This window comes from Acanthopagrus latus, chromosome 8 (genome assembly GCF_904848185.1).
Source record: "Acanthopagrus latus isolate v.2019 chromosome 8, fAcaLat1.1, whole genome shotgun sequence".
Taxonomy (NCBI): domain Eukaryota; kingdom Metazoa; phylum Chordata; class Actinopteri; order Spariformes; family Sparidae; genus Acanthopagrus; species Acanthopagrus latus.
In genome coordinates, this window is record NC_051046.1 from 26,253,051 (window position 1) to 26,275,582 (window position 22,532).

Here is a 22,532-nt window from a genome sequence, read left to right on the forward strand (position 1 = left end):
ATACTAAGGGCTGCTATGCAATCAGGGCACACAAATAAGTCCAGCCAGCCAGTGACATCAGCCAAAATACTATAGTGATTTATCAACTGGCTGGTAAATGGTACCATTATTATAATAATGATAATATTATAGTTTTAATATTATATATATTGGAGTTCTGGCTCCACCTAGTGTCTCATACTTAAACTAACAGGCATATCATTTGCTGAAGGTAATTATAATGCGTCATCCCAGTTGTTTTTGAGATTTAGAGTGTTCTTTGGACTGAGAACCAGCAGTGAAGCTAGTGTACAGTCAGACTGGCGGTTAGTCACCATTAAGTGGCTGGGAATTAACTGGCTGTCATATTGTATCATTAACATAAAGTGATCTAGTCTTTTATTTAACAAACAAGAACTGCATTATCCAGCTTCACCCTGCTCTCTAATGTCTCTCAGGCCCAAAAAAATCCCATCAGATCCCTCTCTTAAATCTGATACCAGCACACCAACAAAAAGATACACCAGCATGGTGTTAGAGAGATGACTAATGACTCCACTGTGTGGGAGGAACAATGCTTTATTTGCATGTTGAATGAACATTTAAGGACAGATATCAGTGTAATTGAAGAGATCAGTTGGTTAACAGGTGTTATTCATTTAGGGACAGGTGACGTCATTCTGCCATGTCACAACCACTGTCAGTATTCTGTGCTAAGTTGTAAAATATGTATGCAGAGCAAAGTGTTTGCTGAAAGTAAATATTCTAAAGATCTTATAAACCATCAGAAATGTTATAAATAAGTGAACACAATTTGAAATAACATGTAACAATTTAAAGAACAACAGTTCAAGTTGGTCCATAACACCAGTCTGGCTTCCCTTCAGTGCACATCAATTTATTCTGGTCATTTTGCTTTAATATCCTGTTAAATATCTTTTAAGAATCGTCCTATGTGCACATACAGTGGATACAAAAAGTCTACATTTCAGATCTCTGAGTTCCCTATGAACCAGTACCAGATTCTCGTCAGACTTCAGTCACCAGACCATTTCGCGATATGGTTTGTAAAAGCAATGGTTCATACACTTATTCCCTTTCTTGCTGAGATCTAGATGAAAAGATTTACACTGCTTTCGTACCTAAATGCTAAATATAAAGCTGCAGCCATGTGTCTATTAGCTCAGCTTAGCACAAAGACTGGAAGCAGACAGAGAAAACTAACCAGGTCCACTCTTAACAAAAATGCACATTCAAATGGGTTCTCTTCTTATTTTAGTTTAGCCTGCTAGAGACTCTAGTGGTGCCAAAGATGATCCATGTCTGATCCAAATACGAGGATTTTTTTCATCTTCAGCATGCTGCAGGAAAGGCATACCCAAATGTTTTAACATTAAGTAAATCTGATAAACTATGAACTATTTGATATCAAGTCTAACGAAGAGGAAATTTCAAAAGCTGTAACGGTAACTATGTAATGGTGAAAAGATTCTTTGTATCCACTGTAATTCCCAGTAGTCGTTTAAAGTCAGCATGCAATCATCTGCTGCGTTGTCAAGCTATAGAATTACTTAATCACTTTAGTTAATTAATTCAGTCAGCGTCAGTACAACTGAGTTTGAACACGAGTCCTGAAAGTTGTTTCTGAATACTTGACCATATTGAATTCTTTTAAGTTCATCACAAATGTCTGAGTTTGGGGAATCAGTCCGAGTGAAAAACTCTTTAGGGTGTTGCATATTTGGTCTGATGTTCTCCAGAGCTGAAGCACTTTATTAACATTCAGAATTTGATAAATGATTTCCATCTCTGTTAGTATGTAAAAGAGCTCCATGGGTGTTTTACTCATGAGCTGACAGGAAATGTTGGTAAGGCAGAGACACACAGGTTCTGTCAAGGAGACTGTTTTAGGGAATAGTTGACAACCTGGTCACAGAGTTACCAAGGTTATACTCTACTGCCCTTTCAATCAACTCTTTTGTAAGCACAAAGGGAGATTTGCTGGGGAGATGCATGTTTCACAAATATAATGTGATTACCATATCAAAATAAATAAATAAAACCAGTAATTTGCATTATTGTACCTTGTTTTTCTATGACTTCAAGCGGCGTGGTAGGGGAATTAATATGTCTGTGTATCACTGTATCAGAGATGCGGCTGATCAAAATCAAATGATGCATTACTGATTCAGCAAGTTGCCATCAAGTGTTCCCAGGAAGTTTCTCCTTTCATTGAATGTGCCTGCGTGTCTCTGTCTGAGCAACTCCTGGCAACTTGAGACATGTCTGGAGCTCTCATGCATATGGCAGAGATGAGAAACATTTATTAGGTTAAGATCAACATAAAATACTTCTAGGCCTCAACACAGGACCAAATATGTGCCAATCTGAGAACTTTTGGTCATTTAAATACTGATTGCATACTGAGACACATTGCTATCTATTAAGTTATACTGTATGAAGCCATATTTTTTTGTAGAAAGAAATGTGTTTATATCTTGCAAAGTATGATAATCACAACATTAAGGCCTCATTCAGACCAAGTCAGGCATTGCGATGAGTGCAGGGCTGTGTGGCATTGTGGGAGAGTGTAATTGTTTGGTCAATGAACTCTGGATTATGCCCGGTATCTGGCTCCCAGCTGGGGAGCAACGTATCTTCCTTGCTCCATCAGCAACAAGTGGAGAGTATTTCTCCTCCCCTGCTGGTGCAGTCTCCCTGTAGCACTGTGTTGTTTTGGGCAGCAATGAACAAAACAGAAACCAGGAGCAATTTGGCAAAGCTCCGAATGTCTGTGCAAGAGTCTAAATGACGCTATTGGTGTCAGCCTCCATGCACTACCCATGCTCAGAATGAATGGACAGACTGGTGTTTCTGCCCCAGTGCCTGTTTGGTAAGACTGAGGTCTAAATCTTGTTTATTATGGGGTGTGAAACGTATCGAATGAGCACAACTTAATGTGAGATGGCTACAGTAAGGTCACACTTACGAGGCCTGAGGTTTTCTCAAATAAGCAACACTGTGAGTTAATACAGCTGGGATGTTAGCCAGTGTTTTGTGATTATGCCTGCATAAGGTGCATACTCTAGCTGGCTCTATCTGCTGAATACAGATCAGCCTCCTTAACTCTTTTCTCTAAAACTTAACCGTCACTAGTGGGGGGGAAATGGTTAAACTACAGACCACTCTCTCCACACCACTCTAACTCCACATTTCAATGTTTACGGGCTCTCCCCTCCTGCCAGTATTTTATTGAGAATCTTTTGGTAGAACGGGGAGAAGACAAGCTTGTTGAAGTTAACGAGACGACTGAAGCGAACAGCGAGCTCCTTCAGCTCCCTGCCGACTGGAGCCAGACCCCCTGGGAGAGCAGGAGGGGTCTTATGTTGACTGGACTCCAGGGAAGCCAGGAGGTAGCTCTGAACCCGAGAGTCTGAGAGGAGAGAGAGGCGAGGAGGGGAGCGGAGAGGAGACGAGGGGAGATTTGTTGCTGCTAAACAAATCTGTACATAAACCATACAGTAAACCACACACTGTTAATGTGAAAGTTGTCATATGTTTCACTGTTCTTACCCATCAGCTTGCGGACTGTGTTGTCTGGCTGGATGGTAGCTGAGATTTGTCCCATCAGAGTGCTCTTTCTGTCAGCTGAAAATGGAGAGTAGCCATGTTGGCCTAGACACTGACTCAGCTCAACACACAGTTTCTCCCCTATGGTCGCTAAGGCCTCCTGTGCACTAAAAGACCTTTGAAGAGACAAGAAGGATGCATTTAATAAAAGCAAATAACTTCTATATCTTTAAATCACTCATTCCTGCCAGTCAGTGGCAGCGAGCGTGGTCTGAAACATGATGGATTGAAAGGTACCCCTCATTAACTAGCAATGCTGTCCACTGTAATTTTATGTATGTGTGATGATCAAAGTACTGGTACTCACGGAGTGTGCATGTCTGCAAGCAAGATGTTGACAGTGTTTTTAAGAGTCTCCATCAGCCCTGGCAGGCCTGAGATAGCCTCTCCTGTGGTAGTGTAGACAACGAGGAGCACAGAGGAGAGCAGAACTAACCGCTCGGCCTCCTGCTGCATCTCCTGGAACCGAACCTGGTCCATCAACACCGTCTATGGAGAGGAGAATAAGAGGAGCAGAGTTAATGATGGTAGAAAACCGACACAAGAGAACCACAAAGGACATAATTCATAAATAAAGATATTTAACTAGCAGAGAGACACAACGTGAGGCTACGGGATCGACAGCATTCACCTCTGGGAAGGGGTCTGACGCGTGGTCCCACCTCAGAAGGCGTAGATAGGCATGATTATGGACGTTAAGGGGAAGGAGTGAGGGAGGGTCAGATGAGGCAGCACTAGAACCATCAGGTCCAGCCTCTCTCAGGCATCTCACTGCATCCTCAAGCCACTTCTCAGTGTAGTCTAAAGCATCTAAAGGAGAACAGATCGATTGCTTTTTTCAGCTTTCCCTTGATACAGCCAATCCTCCATCAGCCAGTGTCAAAACAAACCTGATCCAACATCCATCCATTTACAGATTTATGAAGAAGCAGGCCAAATTAGATAGAACACTAATCAAAGCATCTTCAAGTAGGACATTCCATCAATTATGTATAACAGTAGTCATCTGAAGATATTTTTGTGTTAAGTAAGAAAAAAAAGGGACACAGTTCTACTTTTTCAGATGATTCTCCAAAACTAGTCAAAACAGCTGAACTTCTCAATTGAAACCTGCTTGTGACATGTGGTCTGCTATGCGCTTCAGCCTAAACTGTCTGGCGTGTAGTTTTCGATCTAGCTACACATGCCAGTCCAATATGTATTGTTTTAGCATGAATAATTTATGATGTGGCTCCTTTCATGTTGGAGTGTTTGCTTACTTGGTTGTTTCTCCAGAAACTCTTGGAACTTGCTTCTCTCATACTCAACCGATTGCTGCATGAGATGAGGCCTAATGCTGCTGACGGCGAAGTTAGCCATGTCCACCTTCATCAGGTCCAAGACAGAGAATATCGCCCTGAGAGGGACGGAGGACCGAAGAAGTTAAGAGAGGTTAAATGTTGTGAAATTCTATTCTCTCAAAATACACTGTAGAGGTTTAGAATCCATATCTTGTTATTCACTTTTATTAAATCTGATCAAGTCATCTCTAGACTTCCTCCTTAACATCACTCCAGAGCATGTTGACTTGTGCACTTTAATGCACTGGAATGAAATTACACAACCTAAAAATAAACTACGACCTGGAACATGCAGAACTAATAATAGTCTGTCTCTTGTCTCACTTGAGCAGAGGCACAATATCGGTGATCTCTTTTAGCTTATTGATGTCCTCGTCTCTGCAGGGGGCACACAGCGAGCCCATCATCCCAACGATGAACTGGGACAGTTCACTAATGTCAAGAGTTCCCTTCTCAGCCTGCTGCTGGATGAGAGGCAGGTCGAGAACCTCGTCAATACGGGCGCGCAAACGGCCGTGGCCAGGCAGCAAGAAGGACAGCAGTGTCTGTATGAACAGGGAGGCAGAGGGTGATTGAAGGCAGGCGAGAAAGGTAAGACAAAATGATTTGCGACAGAGATATTGTAATCCATATATGAAAAAGCATCAACGACTTTTGCAAATACAGAAAGACCTCAATTTTGCAGAGCTGTGGGGTCATCTGGTCCAGTCTATTTCCTGAATAAAATAAAAACTCTGCTCACCTCTTTGATCTCAGCCAGCAGTTTGATGGCATGTCCGTACGTCGGTGGATCCTCCTTCAACTGATCCTCCAAACAATCCCAGAATGCTTTGTGCATTATCTCTTTCACTCTGCGCTCCAAACTGTACAGGGGGAACACAAGGAACTTTTACTTCTAGAATGAGAAAAAACTCACTCAAAGGACGGTTGTCTGATTAATCTCTTACCTCCCCTCAGGAAGTTCTGCAGGTTTGACTTGAAAAGCATGGTTCACCAGTATTTCATGTGCCAAAGCCATGTTGGTGACTCCTTTAGCTGTCTCCATCAGTTCCTCCACAGAGACAAACCTGGGAGGGCTGGCTGTGAGGGAAGAAAATGCAAGATTCAAATGATTCATTCCCACAAAATTAACCATCGGAGCATACATTACACCAACAGATACCAACCAGAAAGTTGAGAAGAAAACAAAAACAAACACAAGTTATTCCACTGCCAACAAACTGCATTTACTAACAACTAACTTGTGAAAGCAGGCACACCAAATACTACCCTCAAGAAATCCTCCTGTCAGTGTTTCCACAAAGCACTCTGTTTAGCACACCTGCCCAAATGCAAACTTTCTATTCTTGCCCCTGAAGGATAATAATTTAAAGCTACGAGCATGAACAAGTGTCATGTCTTCATCTGTCAAACGCAGCGATGTGCAATTCCAATGTTTGGAAGACATGATTAAACTGACAGTGAGAACAATCAGATCATGTAGCATTTTTCTAAATCAGAACCAACAATGCTAAATTTGGGCATATTTGCGTATGGCACTGCTACCAACTGAATCTACTCAACCAGTTTCTGGCTTGCCGGTAGGGCTGTGCAGTATTTCAATATTATATCATAAGTGACTATATTGACTTTTGATTTTAATATATCATTATATCATGAAATGACATAAATGTTGTCTTTCCAGGTTTAAAAGGATGCATGACAGTTACTGGTGTCATTTTCTGAACTTCCAAGATCGTTCTAATACTTCCACTCAGTCATTACATCCACATTACTGATGATTATTTATCAACCATCTCCTTGCGTTAATATTTTGTGAAAGTACCAATAGACCTCAATATGGACCTCAACATTTTTGTTAAGAAAAATATTGGGATATTTGAATTTGTCGGCCATTTATGATGTGCTTTTTAGGGGATTTCAAACTTCTGAGATATAAAAACAATCCTACAAAATGTTATGTATCAATTAGTACTCAAGGAGCCAGCAACCTAAGGCAGATGTGACAACTCTTGCATTAAACTAGGATCCCAACTGAGACAAAGACAGTTCAACTTGCTCTCATACTAGAGCTTGTGTCACAGACTGATTCATTTTTCAGAGGATGTACAGTACTGTATGCGCTTTGTCTGCCAAACATCTTATACACCATGCACTAGAAATGGGACAATATAAGGTTTTAAATGTGGATCGATATAATAATAATAAAAAAAAAAACTCATGATAAGCTCAAAATACCCCAAGCCTTTCAGCATGGCCGTAGGTTGGCTTGACCATTGCATCCCCCACAAAAACATGTTACAGAAGCTCTTTTGTTGAGTTAAAGACTTAAGACAGGCGAGCACTACAAACAGAAAGAGTTTACTTGCCAGCCCCTGAAGGAACAAGCTTGTGAGGCTGGTATTTTCCCCTTCCATGAATGTTTCTCCACCCCCATACAAAAGCTGTGTTGTTTGTGTTCACATCCAAGTCCATGCTTGTGCTAATAAAGAATTCCCAAGGAGAGACTGAGGAATCATGCTGGAAGTTATTGTCTTTGAGAGGGAGCAGATTAGATCCCAGCTAGAGACAAAGGGTTGGCTGCTAACAACTCTAGCTTGGCATTAGTAAGTTTCTGTTTAGCCAGGATGCTGGTCACCTTAACAACATGTCTATGAGCAGATATTCATGAAGCAGGCGTTTTCCTTTCTCACTACTGACACACAAACTCTTAGAGGTTTATACATCCCAGAAAACAGAGCTTGGCAAGAGGAAATAAGCACCAGGATCCCACTGACCAGTGGCACTCCTTGAACAGTATTCCTGCCTCTATGTACATGATACATAAGGAAATGTTGCTGCCTCCTGTCAATAGATACAGAATCATCACTATTTTTTTTTTTGTCCCTGTGTGTCTCACCTTGGGGAGTGCTCTCTCTGTGCGGGCTCGGAGTATTTGCCCGGACCCTCTTCCTCACCGTCTGCTCTGGGGCATCCTGCGCCCTCTCCTCCTTCGACTCCTTGTCTCCTCCACCCTCTGCCTCTTTTGGCATGCTGAAGTCTGCAAGATAACAGATGCTGTTTGGAAGCTTCAAGTTACAACCTGAACTTCTTGCAAATGCTCAAAGTCAGTAACAGGCGCAGCGATTTGTGTAGCTAGACGTGCAGTACTGCTACATCTGTGCTGGTAATGTGGGATTTCATGTTTCAATGCAAGCAGAAGGAGAGACGCAGGTGTTATTGTTGTGGTCTACAGATGATGACATCACCTACATCGGTTGGGAAGTGGGGGGGGGGGGGGGGTGATAACGACGGATGTAAGCAGAACCAAGCCTCATGGTGCCGTGTCTGCCCTCACAGTCCAGCCTGTGGTGATGTTACTAACCTTTTAGTCGGCAGCACGGAGGACAGAAACGGGTCAGACGTGAAGCTCAATTTATCTGACGTTAGCTTTAGTCAGCGCGAACACGACTGTCAACAACAACAAAAGGAGCCAGCTACTCCTTCAGAACCCGGGCCATGGCGGTGGTATCACTGTCACAAATATATTCACAACTTAACCGCTGCCGGACACCGTCTTCAACAGGAGGAAGCCTTTGTTTCATTCCAGAAAACTGGAGCTTATTACCGTCGTAGCCCTCCTCTGATGGGCTGCCGCTAGTCGAGCGGCTCTTCCTGTATTGGGTGGGGCTAACGTGACGTGCAAGCCAAGCCCTCCGCGCGCCGCGCACACGCATGTGTTGGGGTCCCACGACAGAAGATGGCAGAAATCCTCTGCGAGTTCTCGGAGTGATATTAACCTGCTGCCATTATTCTCCATCTGCTCTGGTAGCTTATAAGTGTCTACACTACTAGATTTTCAGCAAACAGTCTCACTCTGCATCACGTTTTCATGCCTCGGGAACACACAGTATGGCAGCTGACCTGCTGTATCGAGCTCTGTTTCCTCGAGATGTTTCCCCTGGTGCCGCCCCCACCCGAAGTGACCCGAACGGCGCAGGAAGCGCGCGTTCACTCAACGCTCGCCCCCGAGCTGTTGTGCTCGTACCACAGAGGCACAGTGGCGAGAGCTAAGGTTCAAAACTGACTTTTTTTCTTTCTTTCTTTTCTTTTTTTTTTTTTTTTTTTTTTTAGCGAGTTTTATCTGAATATGTTGAAGAAGTGAAATCCAAATTTCATGACTGTCTAGTTATATTTTTAAACTGGGACAACTGCACAAATGTTTTTCTTTTTATGGCTTCATTAACACAACCAAATGCTGTTATTTCTATCAGTAAAAAATATTATATTTGTGAGAGACTTTTCATTTAGAATATTATGGATTTTGGAAGAAGGTGTGCTCATTCATTTATGGGCAAAATGTAAATTGCTGTTTTATCATATTTGTCTTAAATTCAGCTCCATTACAGCAAGTAAAGCACATCCTGACAGCTTGGAATATTAGTGTCAGATACTGTTCCCCCTCTGTTCAAAACGAAAGGAGGCTCACACATCTTTCAAATTCATACTCCTGACTTTCCCCACAACAGATAAGTCCTGGGATTTTCAGGCTGATATCATTCAATTTGACCATTCAAAACAGGGGGAATGCATCTGGACAGCTTGGAATATTACTGTCAGATACTGTTTCCTCTCTGTTCAAATTGAAAGGAGGCCCAGACAAGCATTAAAGACTTTAATAACATTAAACAAAAAATAAATAGTGTGTACTTACTTTTAAGAACATATGATTATTATTCAAACTCAATAATACAAATTAAATAACAAAATATGCATTATTTAACACATCAACACAAATATCAAAATATTTTTGATAATGATAATGATATAGCCAAGAAGCCAAGAACAGCCATGGATTTTTCTTCTTTTTATGCATTGTCATCTCGCGATAACAAATTATTATCTGGTTATCTCGATATAACAAAGGTTGTTTTCTCGTGATAACAAATGTATTCATTTTGTTATCTCCACATAACAAAGACTGTTTTCTTGTGATAATAAATTGATTAATAATGTGTTCGTCTTGATTTCAACCTACAAGAGCTGCCATGAACGGTTTCCGTAATAGGTTATTAAATTTATTAATAAACATTTAATTACATTTCACATTATATTGCCAAGTTAACGTTAGCCTACATTTACGTTACCTTAGCTGAAGCAGCCGGATAGATATGAGTTTGTCAGCCTCCCATCTGCTAATCGGTATCCCCAAAACAAACCCAGTCAAGTAAACAAACTAACGTGAAGTGTAACTTACCCATAGGCTAGAGCTAAAGCCAGCTATGGAAGCTGTTCGTGGCAGCTCTTGTAGGTTGAAATCAAGACAAACACATTATCGATTAATTTGTCATCGAGACAAAACAATCTGTGTTATATGGAGATAAATAAATTAATTAATACGTTATCGTAGGAAAGCAATCTTTGTTATATCGAGATAATGAGATAATAATTCGTTATCACGAGATAACAGTGCATAAAAAAGAAGACAAATCCATGACCATTCTTGGCTTCTGTACATATAGGCTTTGTAAAGACAACATCCACATTCATCAGTTTCTTATTTTGGTCTTTTATTTGGCCTTGAGCATGCTGCAAATACAAATTTGTGCTCTATCTTTTGCCATCAAACACATGCGTGGTGGAACCACCGTCCACAGACATCACAGGATATCTTTAGTGCATAAACATTTGAACATTTGTGTTATAATGTAAACATCAATGTTAATTCCTTGACCAATATTAACTTGGGGGATAATAGTGTTTTAAAGAGAGTGCTTCCGTACTTGCTACTTTGGGGAACTTTCAGCCATTGAAGAAAATGTAAACAAGGACTGCAATTTATTACATCTAAGAGTATGTAAACTAGAGAGGTTAACGAACCACATGTGCTGATCATGACCTTGTGACATCATGTCAGTGTATCTCTTAGAGGATCTCATTGGATAAACCGAACATCCCAAATAAAGCTCAATTTTGGTAGCCTATTTGCATAGGAGAATCCCGAATGAGACATCGCTCAAGTTGAAAAACTTTGGGAAAGCTATAAAACAAAAGGATGTAAATTGTGCGGTGGACTTAAAAAATTATGAAACAGACTACTACCCTACATTAATGTTTCCAAATTCTCAATTAACTTCAGGTTATCTCTTGTCCTGCAAGGGAAACTGATCCAGACATTTACCATGAAATTTTATTTAATTTTATATTTATTGAAATGAATACTAATCCTACATTCTAAAAAGTAAGTTTATTTTTTTCTATTGTTATTTAAGTCTGAGCCTCCTTTCATTTTTAACACAGGGGGAACAGTATCTGACAGTATTTTAAATGGTCAACTTGAATGATATCAGCCTGGAAATCACAGGACTTATCTGTTGTGGCGAAAGAATAAAGGAGTATGACTCTCAAAGATGTGTGAACCTCCTTTCATTTTGAACACAGGGGGAACAGTGTCTGACAGTAATATTCCAAGCTGTCAGGATGCGTTCCCCCTGTTGTAAGTGGTCCAATTGAATGATATCAACCTGAAAATCACAGAACTAATCTGTTGTGGGGAAAGAACTCAGGAGTATGAATTTCAAAGATGTGTGAGCCTCATTTCATATTAAACAGAGGGGGAACAGTATCTGACAGTAATATTCCAAGCTGTCAGGATGCATGAATTCTGGAATTCTGACTTTGGTCTGAGAGTTCTACAATTCTGACTTTGATTTAAGAATTCTAGAATTCTGACTTTGATCTCAGAATTCTATACATCTTACTTTAATCTTAGCTTTCTGACTTTATTCTCAGAATACTAATTTTAATATCAGAATTCTGACTTGAATCTCAGAATTCTGAGTTCACTCTGAGAATTCTGACTTTAAAGTCAGAACTCAAAAAAGTCACATGTGTCCCTAATCATCTTCCATCCAAGCTAATCTCAGAATTCTGCCTTTAATCTCAGAATTCTAGAATGCTGTCGATCATCTCAGAATTGTAGAATTCTGACTTTGATATCAGAATTCAACAATTCTGACTTTGATCTCAGAATCCTCAAATTCTGTGTTTGATCTCAGAATTCTAGAATTCTGTCTTTCATATCAGGATTCTAGAATTCTGTCTTTAAAAAGAGGGGGAGCAGTATCTGAAAGTAGAATTCCAAGCTGTCAGGATGTGTTCCCCCTGTTCCAAATGGTCAAATTGAATGAAATCAGCATTGCATTGCATGATATCATCATGAAAATCACAGAATTTATCTAATGTGGGGAAAGAAGTCAGGAGTATGAATTTCTAGAATTCTGACTTTGATCCTAGAATTCTAGAATTCTGACTCTGATCTCAGAATTCTAGAATTATGATACTAGAATACTACAATATGAATTTCAAGGATCTGTGAGCCTCCATTCATATTAAACAGAGGGGGAACAGTATCTGACAGTAGTATGCCAAGCTGTCAGGATGCGCTCCCTCTGTTGTAAATGGCAAAAGAAGGGAGGCAACACACAGACCTGTTGACCAAAAAGTAATTTATTTAACTCAAACCAACATAAATGTTAAGTAACTAGTGGGGTATGTACAATAGGAAAGGTATCAGTCGTATTAGCAGTGTATGGATGTGTGAAGATATGGTGTATGGTGTGTTGTGAAGTGCATCAACCCATCAACCCTCGCCCAGAAAGGCAGGTACAGGTAGATGACCCTCCCAGCTCCATCTACCTCTGCAAGAAAACAGTCAGAGCATGTCAGACCACCAATTCAAGAGGAGGAGAGGTCGTCACAATGGTCGAATTGAATGATATCAGCCTGAAAATCACGAAACTTATCTGTTGTGGAGAAAGAAGTAAGGACTATAAATTTCAAAGATATGTGAGCCTCCTTTCATATTGAACAGAGGGAGAAGAGCAACTAACAATAATATTCCAAGCTGTCAGGATGTGTTCCCCCTGTTGTAAATGGTAAAATAGAATGATATCGGCCTGAAAATCACAGAACTTTTCTGTCATGGGGAAAGAAGTCAGGAGTATGAATTTCAAAGATGTGTGAGCCTCGTTTCATATTAATCTCAGAATTCTAGAATTCTTTCTTGAATTTCAGAATTCTAGAATGCTGTCTTTCATCTCGGAATTCTAGAATTTTGATTTTGATCTCAGAATTCTAGAATTCTGACTTTTTTCTAAGAATTCTGATGTTTTTTCTCAGAATCTTGAGTTCATTCTCAGAATTCTGACTTTAAAGTCAGAACTCACAAAAATGTCACATGTTGCCCTAATCAACTTCCATCCATGCCAATCTCAGAATACTGCCTTTGATCTCAGAATTATACAATTCCGTCTTTAATCTCAGAATGCTAGAATGCTGTCGTTCACCTCAGAATTCTAGAATTCTGACTTTGATCTCAGAATTCTACAATTCTTACTTTAATCTTATCTTACTGACTTCATTCTCAGAATACTAATTATAATGTCAGAATTGTAACTTCAATCTCAGAATTCTGACTTTTTTCTCATACTCATGACTTCATTCTCAGAATGCTGACTTTAAAGTCAGAACTCACAGAAATGTCACATGTGGCCCTAATCATCTTCCATACATGTTAATCTCAAAATTCTAGGATGCTGTCTTTAATCTCAGAATTCTTTAATTATGACTTTAATCACAGAATTATGAATTTAAATTCAGACCTAAAAAAAATGTCACATGTGGCCCTAATCATCTTCCATACAGGATAATCTCAGAATTCTAAAATTCTGACGTTGATCTCAGAATCCTAGAATTGTTTCTTTGATCTCAGAGTTCTAGAATGCTGATTTTTAATCTCAGAATTTTTTTTTTGGCCTTTTCTGGCTTTATTGATAGTACAGCTGAAGAGTGTGACAGGAAACAAGGTAAGAGAGGGGGAGTGACACGCAGCAAAGGGACTCGGGCCGGGAGTCGAACCGGGTCAGCCTGAAAATCACAGATCTTATCTGTTTTGGGGAAAGAAGTCAGGAGTATGAATTCCAAAGATGTGTGAGCCTCCTTTCATTTTGAACAGAGGGGGAACAGTATCTGACAGTCATATTCCAAGCTGTCAGGATGCGTTCCCCCTGTTTAAAATGGTCCAACTGATTGACATCATCATGAAAATCACAGATCTTATCTGTTGTGGGGAAAGAAGTCAGGAGTATGATTTTCAAATATATGTATATATATATATATATATATATATATATATATATATATATATATATATATATATATAGAGAGAGAGAGAGAGAGAGAGAGAGAGAGAGAGAGAGAGAGAGAGAAACAGAAACACAGAGAGAGAGAGAGAGAGAGAGAGAGAGAGAGACAAAGAAACAGAGAGAGAGAGAGAGAGAGAGAGAGAGAGAGAGAGAAACAGAGAGAGAGAGAGAGAGAGGGAGAGAGAGAGAAACAGAAACAGAGAGAGAGAGAGAGAGAGAGAAACAGAGGGGGAACAGTGATAAGCCAAAAAAATCTTGATCCATGTTAAATAACTGCTTTTTCTTCTTACCAAGGTGGATGAGGTCTGTGGACTCAACATGATGATGCATACGAGTGTCACAATGGCTGGGCATGCCTCCAATATGCATATGTGCAACCAACTTGGGTGCCCGCTAAAGGGAAATCCTGTTGAGCCTTTAAAAAACATTCTTCCCACATCCGGTGACTGGTGACAGGGTGTAATAACCAGCACTACAGGTCAGATCAACTGGACAAACACTGTTCATCTGAATACTGTCCAAACTAAAGATGGATTGCATGCTGCCAACAAGGTATCACCTGTGAATTTTGACTCACAGATGATGATGGTGCCCCTGGCTGCACAGACACTGAGTCGCTCTGTGACAGTAGCTCTGTGCACACTGAGGGACCTTGGCTATTCAACACTGGGATGCAACAGCTGACTTCATTGAGGTAATACTGACATGACAACAGAGAAGGCAAACATGCACCTTTTAACAGAAGTAGGTCAATCTTAAATTCCCTCTAGAACAGCCCGTGTTATGATTTTAACAATAACCTTATTAACAATACGATCAAAGGGCCACCAGTTGAACTGGTCTGCTATTGAGTGTTTTATCTACATTAATTTTCTGCAATTATGTTCAGATCTAAAATATGGGGGCGCAGTTTAGCTCAGCTGGTAGAGCAGGCGTCCCATGTACAGAGGCTTTGTCCTTGCTGCAGCGGACCATTTGCTGTGTCTCTCACCCTGTCTCCTGTCATCTTCTTCAGCTGTACTATCAATAAAGGCCAAAAAAAAATACACACACACAAAAAAAGATCTAAAATATGTCCAAAAGCAATGTTGCACTAAATAAATAAAAGATCTCCATCATATCTAAGAGAATTCAGCAGAATTTTTTACATTACAAGAATGCACTTGTGAATACACTGTTAATGTATTGTCAGTAAAATCAATCACTCCTTACTTTCTTGAATTACCTACACAAATCATATATTTAAATACACACAGCCTATCAACAGATAAATGGAATACTAAGAATTACCCTCACACAAGTCACACTTTGTTGCAGCACATGATCATGGATTTAGCCATTTTTTGTTGTTGACATCTCTCAACTATTTGTTTTCCATTAATACATGAAGGTTAATCATGACAAAAAGAGAATGTATCAACTGTTTATTTATTTTTTTCAACAATAAAGCAAATACACACATGCAAGTGTAATCATATGCCATATATCCTTCCTCTTTACAATCTCCACTCTAATTTACTGTCAGCCACAAATAATTCCTTTCAGTCATTTAGCGTGTTTCTAACTGAGTAAATATTAATCAAAACCAGATAATGGTGAAAAGTGACTGCTAAAGACATCACAGACAGACAGGCTATGTCACTGTCTTCACAAATCTACAGCACCCCAACAGAAAATTCACCAAAGTACTGGTAATATATCTCTGGGTGGGCTTGGTAAAACTGTCCCAGTAGACGCTTCCTCTCCTTGGCAGAAATCTTGGTGTCCAGGTGGATGCTGTTCAGAAGAGCCCACAGCTCCTGGTGGGTGGTATTCTTTGTCGAGTCTGTATAGGTCCTGCTGGAGGCCGACTGACAGAATGTGGAGCCTGAAGAACCGGAGACAAAAAAAAAACATGGTGTTTACACGGAGGTAACTCTGAAAAAAAGTATTTTCAAGGTGCGTCACAGTGTTTGCCACTCTGGAGCAGCGAACATGCCGTAAAAACAACACTGACATATTTCTTTATACTCTAAAACAGGATAACATCTGTATGGGGCACTGAAAAGGCTTTTAAGGATCCACCTGCTGTAGAAAAGCATTCAACAAAATAAAGTCGTGCACAGAAAATCACTGGAAATAATATGCACCCTTTCGCCTCAGTGATTACAGTCTATTGGAAACAGTGCAGTCAGTGTAAACAGTAAGGAATCATGACAGATGTGTTTTTCTGTAATAAGACACAAGGTGGTATTGCACTGAGCTGAAAAATGTCAGTACCCTTATCAGCTGCAGTGCCATTTACGTTTTATCAGATATCATCAGGAATTTAAATTATACACATGTCCAAATGTTATAAGCACCCCTAAGACCACTATGATCTGTTAAATTCCTGATGGTTGGTTGAGTGGACCCAAAACGCCTCAGGCACAAATGTGAAAATTATATGCATCTCTTAGACGTTCCAGGTAATAAAATGTGTCAAGTTGATGTGCATTAAAGCTTATTGTGAAATGGTGAAAGTTTTTTTTCCCCCCATTCTTCTTTTAAAGGGATACCGTATCTGTCTTTGAGTGCAACTGATGAGAAGAAAGATTTCTACCCATCTATTCTGACACTGAAAGTCACAATGATGTTTTGATCCATCTATTATCAAGGTGTATTGTGTTAGACATGTGGGATTATCACTTATAAACAGTCATTTACCAGTCACGTCGGGCTGCTTCCCCTGTACGAGGCTGACCAGCTTGTCACTCACTCCTTTGTGTAGAGCCCCTGGTATCTGGAGCAAAGAGAATAACAGAGAAAATAAATACAGGTCGTCATGAAAACAGCTTGTCCATTAAATTACACAGGAAAAATTGGCAGCCTATTTGAAATTTCAATTCAACTTCCCTTTGCCCCCGTTCAACGACAGCCTTACACAAATGTCTGAGACTAAACTATATTTTGCAACTCAATTTGAGCAATTTGCTTACCCAACAGTGAGTTACAGCACCGCTTAATGGCAAAGTTCAGACAAGACGCGTCACACATTTCAGCCTCAAACCATCACACCATATTCTGGGTTGACATTTTGGTTACAGTGAGTCAGGGCCAGAAATGGATTGCAGATGTTAACACATGTGGATGCTGGTCCCCATACACTTGAAGGGGAACTTCACTTGATTTTACACATAATCTGGATTTGTGATGTGTTAAGGAGCCTTGTCAACTCTGAGAATCCTGGACATTGTCTTGTCTTAAAGATCTTCGGTGCTTCAGCTCATGGCCACATATTCACAGGAAGCTGTGCGCACATGTGGAGCGTGCTTCATAAAAAATGCTGTTCAGTTGCATTATGGGACATGTAGGGCCCAATGTTACTAGGCGCTATGAGCTGGAACAACACAATCTCTACTACTTAAATATGGGATTTTTTTTTTTTTTTTCCTTTTAGGCATACTACAGCTGTGGCTTTGGAGAAGGCGATGCTTGGCTGTCAGTCGGTCCAGACAAAAAACTCATAATTAACAGATGCTTTATCATCAGATTTTGTACAGACATTCGTGATCATAGAGGATGAATCATTATGATGTTGTTGACTCTCTTCACTTTCCTTGAAAGCCAGCTTGTGGTTTTGAGGTAAATGTCTTTACAACCTTGGATGAATAATACTTTGGTTCATGAGCAAATTACACCCTGATCCCAGCCAGACGGTGAATGAGGTACTATTATATCATATATTTGAGAGATATAAGAAAATACTAGCTAAATTAATTACGTTCCCACCAGAATCAGCTTTGTGTTAAGTGATAGCAAGGCAATGTTAGTCTGAGATAGGGAACATTATATCTACTAAATATCAGCATGAGGAGCATGTTGGCATTTAGGTCAAAGATCTAATGTAACCAAGTACAGCCTCACAGAGACACTAGCATGACTGTAAGTAGTGCACTACAAAGTCAATGGGGGGACATTTCCGACACAGCCTTGGGTTCTTCATGTGCGTCTTATGAGTCTCCTAACTTTATGTAAGTGCAATACAAAATCTTCACCTTCGAGGAACCCATAGATTATTTGATGAGTCGAGGTAAAGACCCAAACGACGAGTACTGTGAATTCCTCTGTTCCTCTGAATTTCCTTACCTTAAATATTTCTTTTACATTGCTGAGCATGAACACCACCATCAGATCCTCTTTTTCCTTTGGAAACGACTTGCTGTGGAGGACTGCCCTCATGAAAGACCTCTTCACCGTCAGTCTGTTCTCTATCTGCAGGTCCAACAGCACATCTTTCATGTCAGCTTGCCACAGTGATGACTTTCAATGCTGAGACATTCTTTAACTGGACAAAAATGCATTAACAAACTGAGCAAAATGCGTTAGTCAAACGAGTCAGTCACCAGCCCTCACCTCCTTGTCCAGTTTTATCTCTTGTGGGTCAGCAGCCAGAGCCATGAATGTAAGCAGCCTGCGCAGCTCGTCTCTGCAGGCGGGAGGCAGCAGCCTCAGACACAGCTGCAGAGCCTCCAGAGCTGTGCCCAACTTCGCTTTCACTGGCAAGACAAGAGACACAAATGTAAGTCGCACTGAGGTTATTGACACCTTAGCAGAGCCGGGCAACTACGGCACAGAAACGGGCTTGGTTACAGTTCCTGGCTGACTTATTCTGGGACAACGTGAACCTAAATAAATGACAAAATCAGTTTCTGGGTCCCAACCCTAGCTCTTACCCAGCAGGTCAGTGATGGCTATGTATATGTCCATCATGTATTGGGGCAGCAGTGGAGGCCTGTCTGTGTGGCTGTAGTGTTTCACCAGGGTCCTGTACAGCAGCAGCTTACACTCGTCCAGGCCACTCTGTGAGAGACGAGGCCGCTCATCGCTGCTGTTGGCCGGGATGGACACAGACTCCAGAGACTGCACTGAAGCCGGAAATTGAACCGTACATCGTTATAACATTAACAAAGGCAGTTGCATGCTTTATAAGGAACTTGTCAGAGGAAAGGCAGCATTCTGTATTTCAGAAGTGAGAACATGAAAACTGTTCTGGTACTCATCCAAGCACTTGCCTCCATCCTGTGTGCTGCTGTCAGCTGGTACTTGCTCGCAGCTCTCCTGATCTTGTAGGAAACAGTGAGGCAGCTCTCTGCTCAGCTCCACCACTGGCTGATCAGGGAGGAAGTCCATACAGTCCAGAGCTGCGAGGAGCCACTCATTGTCACTGAGGGTTAAGGAGCAATACTGGGAAGTAAGCAGGGATATTCCTTGATATTCTCATTTACTCTTATAAGAATTAAAGAATAGTTAACAATGCGGGTACACTTTTGTATCCACTACTTTGAGACCAAAACACATTTAGCTCCCAAAGAAAAGGGTTTCAGGTGTATGTGAAGATCTACAATTCCCTAGTACTGCACTTTAGATCACTAAAAAACATTTAGCATTAAGCTAGAATTGAACAGCAGAGCCAAACCCACTGAGAGTCCCTGAAGGCCTTGAGGATCTGTCTGTCCAGGTGGTTGCTGCTGTAGATCAGGTCTGGGTTCTTGTGAGCCGGCAGGTTTGATCGAGGGGGAGAGGACGGGGCCTGGCTGCACTGAAGCACTCCTTCCAGCAGGGGGAGCTCCACCAGGTTCAAGAGCCTGAGCAGGGTCTGCTCCCACCACACCTCATCTACCACTAGGACAGAGGCGCAACCGATATTAGGAGAAAAAGAGAATTCATTTACATTTGTAAGATTGAAGCATAGGCATAACATAGCGCCTTACGTGACTGTGGTAAAGCAGTGTCCGTCTGCACTCTGCTGGGACTCACACTGTCCACCCGAGGCTCCAGCGACAGGCTGGCGGTGGCAGGAGGGTCCAGCTGGTTGGCTTTTACGGACGTTTGAGAACATTTGACAGGGGTGGACACCCCAACGTGGGGTCCAGTGGGACGGGTCTCCTCCTCCTTCCTGGAATACAAAACAAAGAATGCTAAGAGCTCATGTTGGCGACATACTGAATAGTACGTTTTAGGGTTCTAGCACAGGTTAGGCAATATGAAGATGGTAAAAGATTTGATTCGGTAGAGATTCTGCAGAATTCTTTACACAGTGAATGTTTTTTAATATCTTTGAAGGAGAACTCCACACAAAGACTGTTTGAATAGTTGTATCAAAGCCTGTATCCAAAGGGAGCGGCGGTGGCAAGTCTAATTAATTCCCTCAAGGGCTGTAATTTAAGTTAAAGACAGAAAATGAGAGAGCTTGGGCTGTGAAATTATAAAGATGTGAGCCATTGGAACTCTGCAGCCCTCTCCTCATCTCAGTTTGAAGCTACCGGCTTGAGCCCACATTAATCATCAGTGCCAAAAACACACAAATCTCCAGCTTGGTGGTTTCACTGCATTGTGAGTAATGTAGGAGTCAGGTTCTGACACAAAAGAAGAAGAAGAAGAATGCATGAGAGGAAAAAAAAGAACATGTCTCTGGTTCTGCAGCACTGGTAACATTCATTTTGTTTTTCACAAAAAGGACTCCATCATGAAACAAATCAAATTCCCAAGCCAAGCCTAAAAGACAACAATGATATAATCCACTATTTTGATATAAAACCCTGTAAACTGTGATGGAAGAAGGTTTTTTTAATTTTTTATTTTCCAGTTACGGTTACAGCCCAACAGAGCCAAGATGGGTGATACATAGAAGATGCAGACTACTTACAAATGTCAAAGCCAGCCGGCTACATGCCTCAAACTGCACTCACAATTTTCAGATAACGTGTGACAGATTCTTAGAAGACATTTTACTCTGGGCTCCTGACTAAACAAAGGCAGAATAAAAACAGTGCGACACATGGAGTAGCTGTACTTTGCAACTACACTAATCTTAACAGGCCTTGATTATAGCTCAAGCATTTCTGGCTTTATTTGGAGAGATTTGTCCTTGTTCATTTCTCACTATGAATGAAAATGAAATGGGGGGCGGAAATACTTGTTGCAATAGAGTCATCTCACAGAATTTACTGCTCAGCAAGAGGTGTTTCATCAGAATCTGGGCAGTTCAGTTTGCTGTGCATGTGGACGGTTTTTGCAATTAAGTACAATATTCCAGTAGTCTTTAAATGTGCACTTTTAGGAGACACGTGTGAAACTCTGTGGTCACTTTGAAAGCTGTAGTTAGTGTGAGTGTTGTCGTGGACACCATTACAATGTGTGATTTAGACGTCCCACCTGTCTGAAGGAGCACTGCAGAACAGCTTTTGGATCCCATTCACAAGCGCACCTCTTTCCAGCTCATCGACCGAAGGAGTGCACCCACTTACAAATCTGTGTAAAATAAGGCAGATGACCATTGTGGATAAAACTGTTCATCAGAATATTAAAAAAAAAGAAAAAAGAAAAAAATATGGGTTTGTGTGCATCTAACCTGTAAAGAGCACTCTTGCTGCCCTGAAACACATCCTGCTTCCTGTCTTTGCCAAACACTTTGGTTCCCACCGCCTCAAACACATGACAGTCCAGCAGAGCCTGGCACACGCACACCACTTTGTCCCGGGACACGGTGGCACCTTCAAGTCAAGCCACACAAAACTGCAATTTGTGAGCGTCCTTTGGTTCATGTATGAAAAGAGGGAGTGATGATGAGATAGCTTGGCTGAAACAGAACTTAGGTGAAAAATCTGTAGCTCATTAGATGACGTAAAATGTGAGAATATACACCCTCAAAGCCTTTGACCAGATGTATGTGTTCTGCCACCACGTCCACGGCCTCTGAGCCGAGGAAACAGTCGCTGTGAGACTTGAGGTGGACTCGTCGACGCTTCACTGTCACCGAGGACCTGAGGTGGGAGATGAGACCACTCCACATGGAGGACGACTGGGCCGGTTTACTGGACACTCCATGTGCTGAGACAAAGACACAGCAGGGGAGAGAAACAAACTGAGTCATGTTTTACAGATAAGCTGTGCAGATGTACAGGAGGGTGTAGAAGACTATCTTAGGATGACAAAGCATGGAGAAGTGGAAAAGCTGGTGGAGGAATGTGAAGGTCTTTCCGAGGAAACCTAACCGGGGTTGGTTATGAATCAGCACAACTGGAGGGAGTTTTGAGTGAGTGTGTGTAGTTCATGCGAGCTGGTCGGGAGGGACACATGAACAGGCCTGCGGGCTGCAGAGATCCCAGCAGCTCGTTGAAGTGCGCGTCTCATTCACTCACCTTGAGGACGAACACACAGCTTTTCCGCAAGGTTCAAGGCCGCGGCTCTTTCTTTTATCGATGCCATGTCTGGCAGTAGAATTACACTTCTTCAGTTATTGGTAGGCGGTTAGATGAGCAGGTGACGCACACCACGTCTAATCAGAGGCTCTTTTGGTTTGTGTGTGTGTGCAATTTTAAAACTCAACCTCTAGATGGCGCCAAACGCCAAGTCAGAGGCGTCTCTGATCCTCCTC

The 22,532-nt window shown here is 41.3% G+C and overlaps 2 protein-coding genes and 1 long non-coding RNA gene across 5 annotated transcripts; 1 reads left to right on the forward strand and 2 right to left on the reverse strand.

The window, feature by feature from the left end:
- Positions 1-540: 540 nt before the first annotated feature.
- tcp11l1 (t-complex 11, testis-specific-like 1) lies at positions 541-8,938 on the reverse strand. 3 transcript variants are annotated; one of them, XM_037106353.1, is made up of 10 exons: positions 8,853-8,938; positions 7,849-7,989; positions 5,897-6,029; positions 5,692-5,812; positions 5,274-5,494; positions 4,869-5,005; positions 4,241-4,419; positions 3,917-4,098; positions 3,553-3,725; positions 541-3,412 (listed from the first exon to the last, which is right to left on the reverse strand). In XM_037106353.1, the coding sequence occupies exons 2-10, from the start codon at positions 7,979-7,981 to the stop codon at positions 3,201-3,203; spliced, it is 1,491 nt and encodes a 496-aa protein (XP_036962248.1). In that variant the 5' UTR covers positions 7,982-7,989; positions 8,853-8,938; the 3' UTR covers positions 541-3,200. The 3 variants fall into 3 exon arrangements, with proteins under 3 accessions (XP_036962248.1, XP_036962246.1, XP_036962247.1); XM_037106351.1 differs by lacking the exon at positions 8,853-8,938 and adding an exon at positions 8,557-8,828; XM_037106352.1 differs by lacking the exon at positions 8,853-8,938 and adding an exon at positions 8,314-8,629.
- A 1,501-nt stretch (positions 8,939-10,439) lies between these two features.
- LOC119023998 lies at positions 10,440-15,180 on the forward strand. Its single transcript, XR_005076379.1, has 2 exons — positions 10,440-13,795; positions 14,429-15,180. It is a non-coding gene; the product is annotated as an uncharacterized LOC119023998 (long non-coding RNA).
- A 363-nt stretch (positions 15,181-15,543) lies between these two features.
- On the reverse strand, positions 15,544-22,489 carry LOC119023995 (DEP domain-containing protein 7-like). The gene is made up of 12 exons (XM_037106350.1): positions 22,297-22,489; positions 21,800-21,985; positions 21,507-21,648; positions 21,311-21,406; positions 19,867-20,051; positions 19,576-19,777; positions 19,168-19,319; positions 18,829-19,020; positions 18,509-18,651; positions 18,242-18,367; positions 16,820-16,895; positions 15,544-16,001 (listed from the first exon to the last, which is right to left on the reverse strand). Exons 1-12 carry the CDS (start codon positions 22,361-22,363, stop codon positions 15,790-15,792), a joined length of 1,779 nt encoding a protein of 592 aa, XP_036962245.1. The 5' UTR covers positions 22,364-22,489; the 3' UTR covers positions 15,544-15,789.
- Positions 22,490-22,532: the final 43 nt, after the last annotated feature.

Excerpts from the sequence above, each read along its gene's own strand:
- tcp11l1 (XM_037106351.1), bottom strand. The coding sequence starts at position 8,665 with ATGCGTGTGCGCGGCGCGCGGAGGGCTTGGCTTGCACGTCACGTTAGC. Across the intron at positions 5,495-5,691 it reads TGCTGGCTGAGATCAAAGAG|ACACTGCTGTCCTTCTTGCT; the intron begins GTGAGCAGAGTT and ends CTGTTCATACAG. Across the intron at positions 5,006-5,273 it reads GATATTGTGCCTCTGCTCAA|GGCGATATTCTCTGTCTTGG; the intron begins GTGAGACAAGAG and ends CGTCCCTCTCAG.
- LOC119023995 (XM_037106350.1), bottom strand. The coding sequence starts at position 22,363 with ATGGCATCGATAAAAGAAAGAGCCGCGGCCTTGAACCTTGCGGAAAAG. Across the intron at positions 18,652-18,828 it reads AGCCATCACTGACCTGCTGG|TGAAAGCGAAGTTGGGCACA; the intron begins GTAAGAGCTAGG and ends TTGTCTTGCCAG. Across the intron at positions 18,368-18,508 it reads AGATAAAACTGGACAAGGAG|ATAGAGAACAGACTGACGGT; the intron begins GTGAGGGCTGGT and ends TTGGACCTGCAG.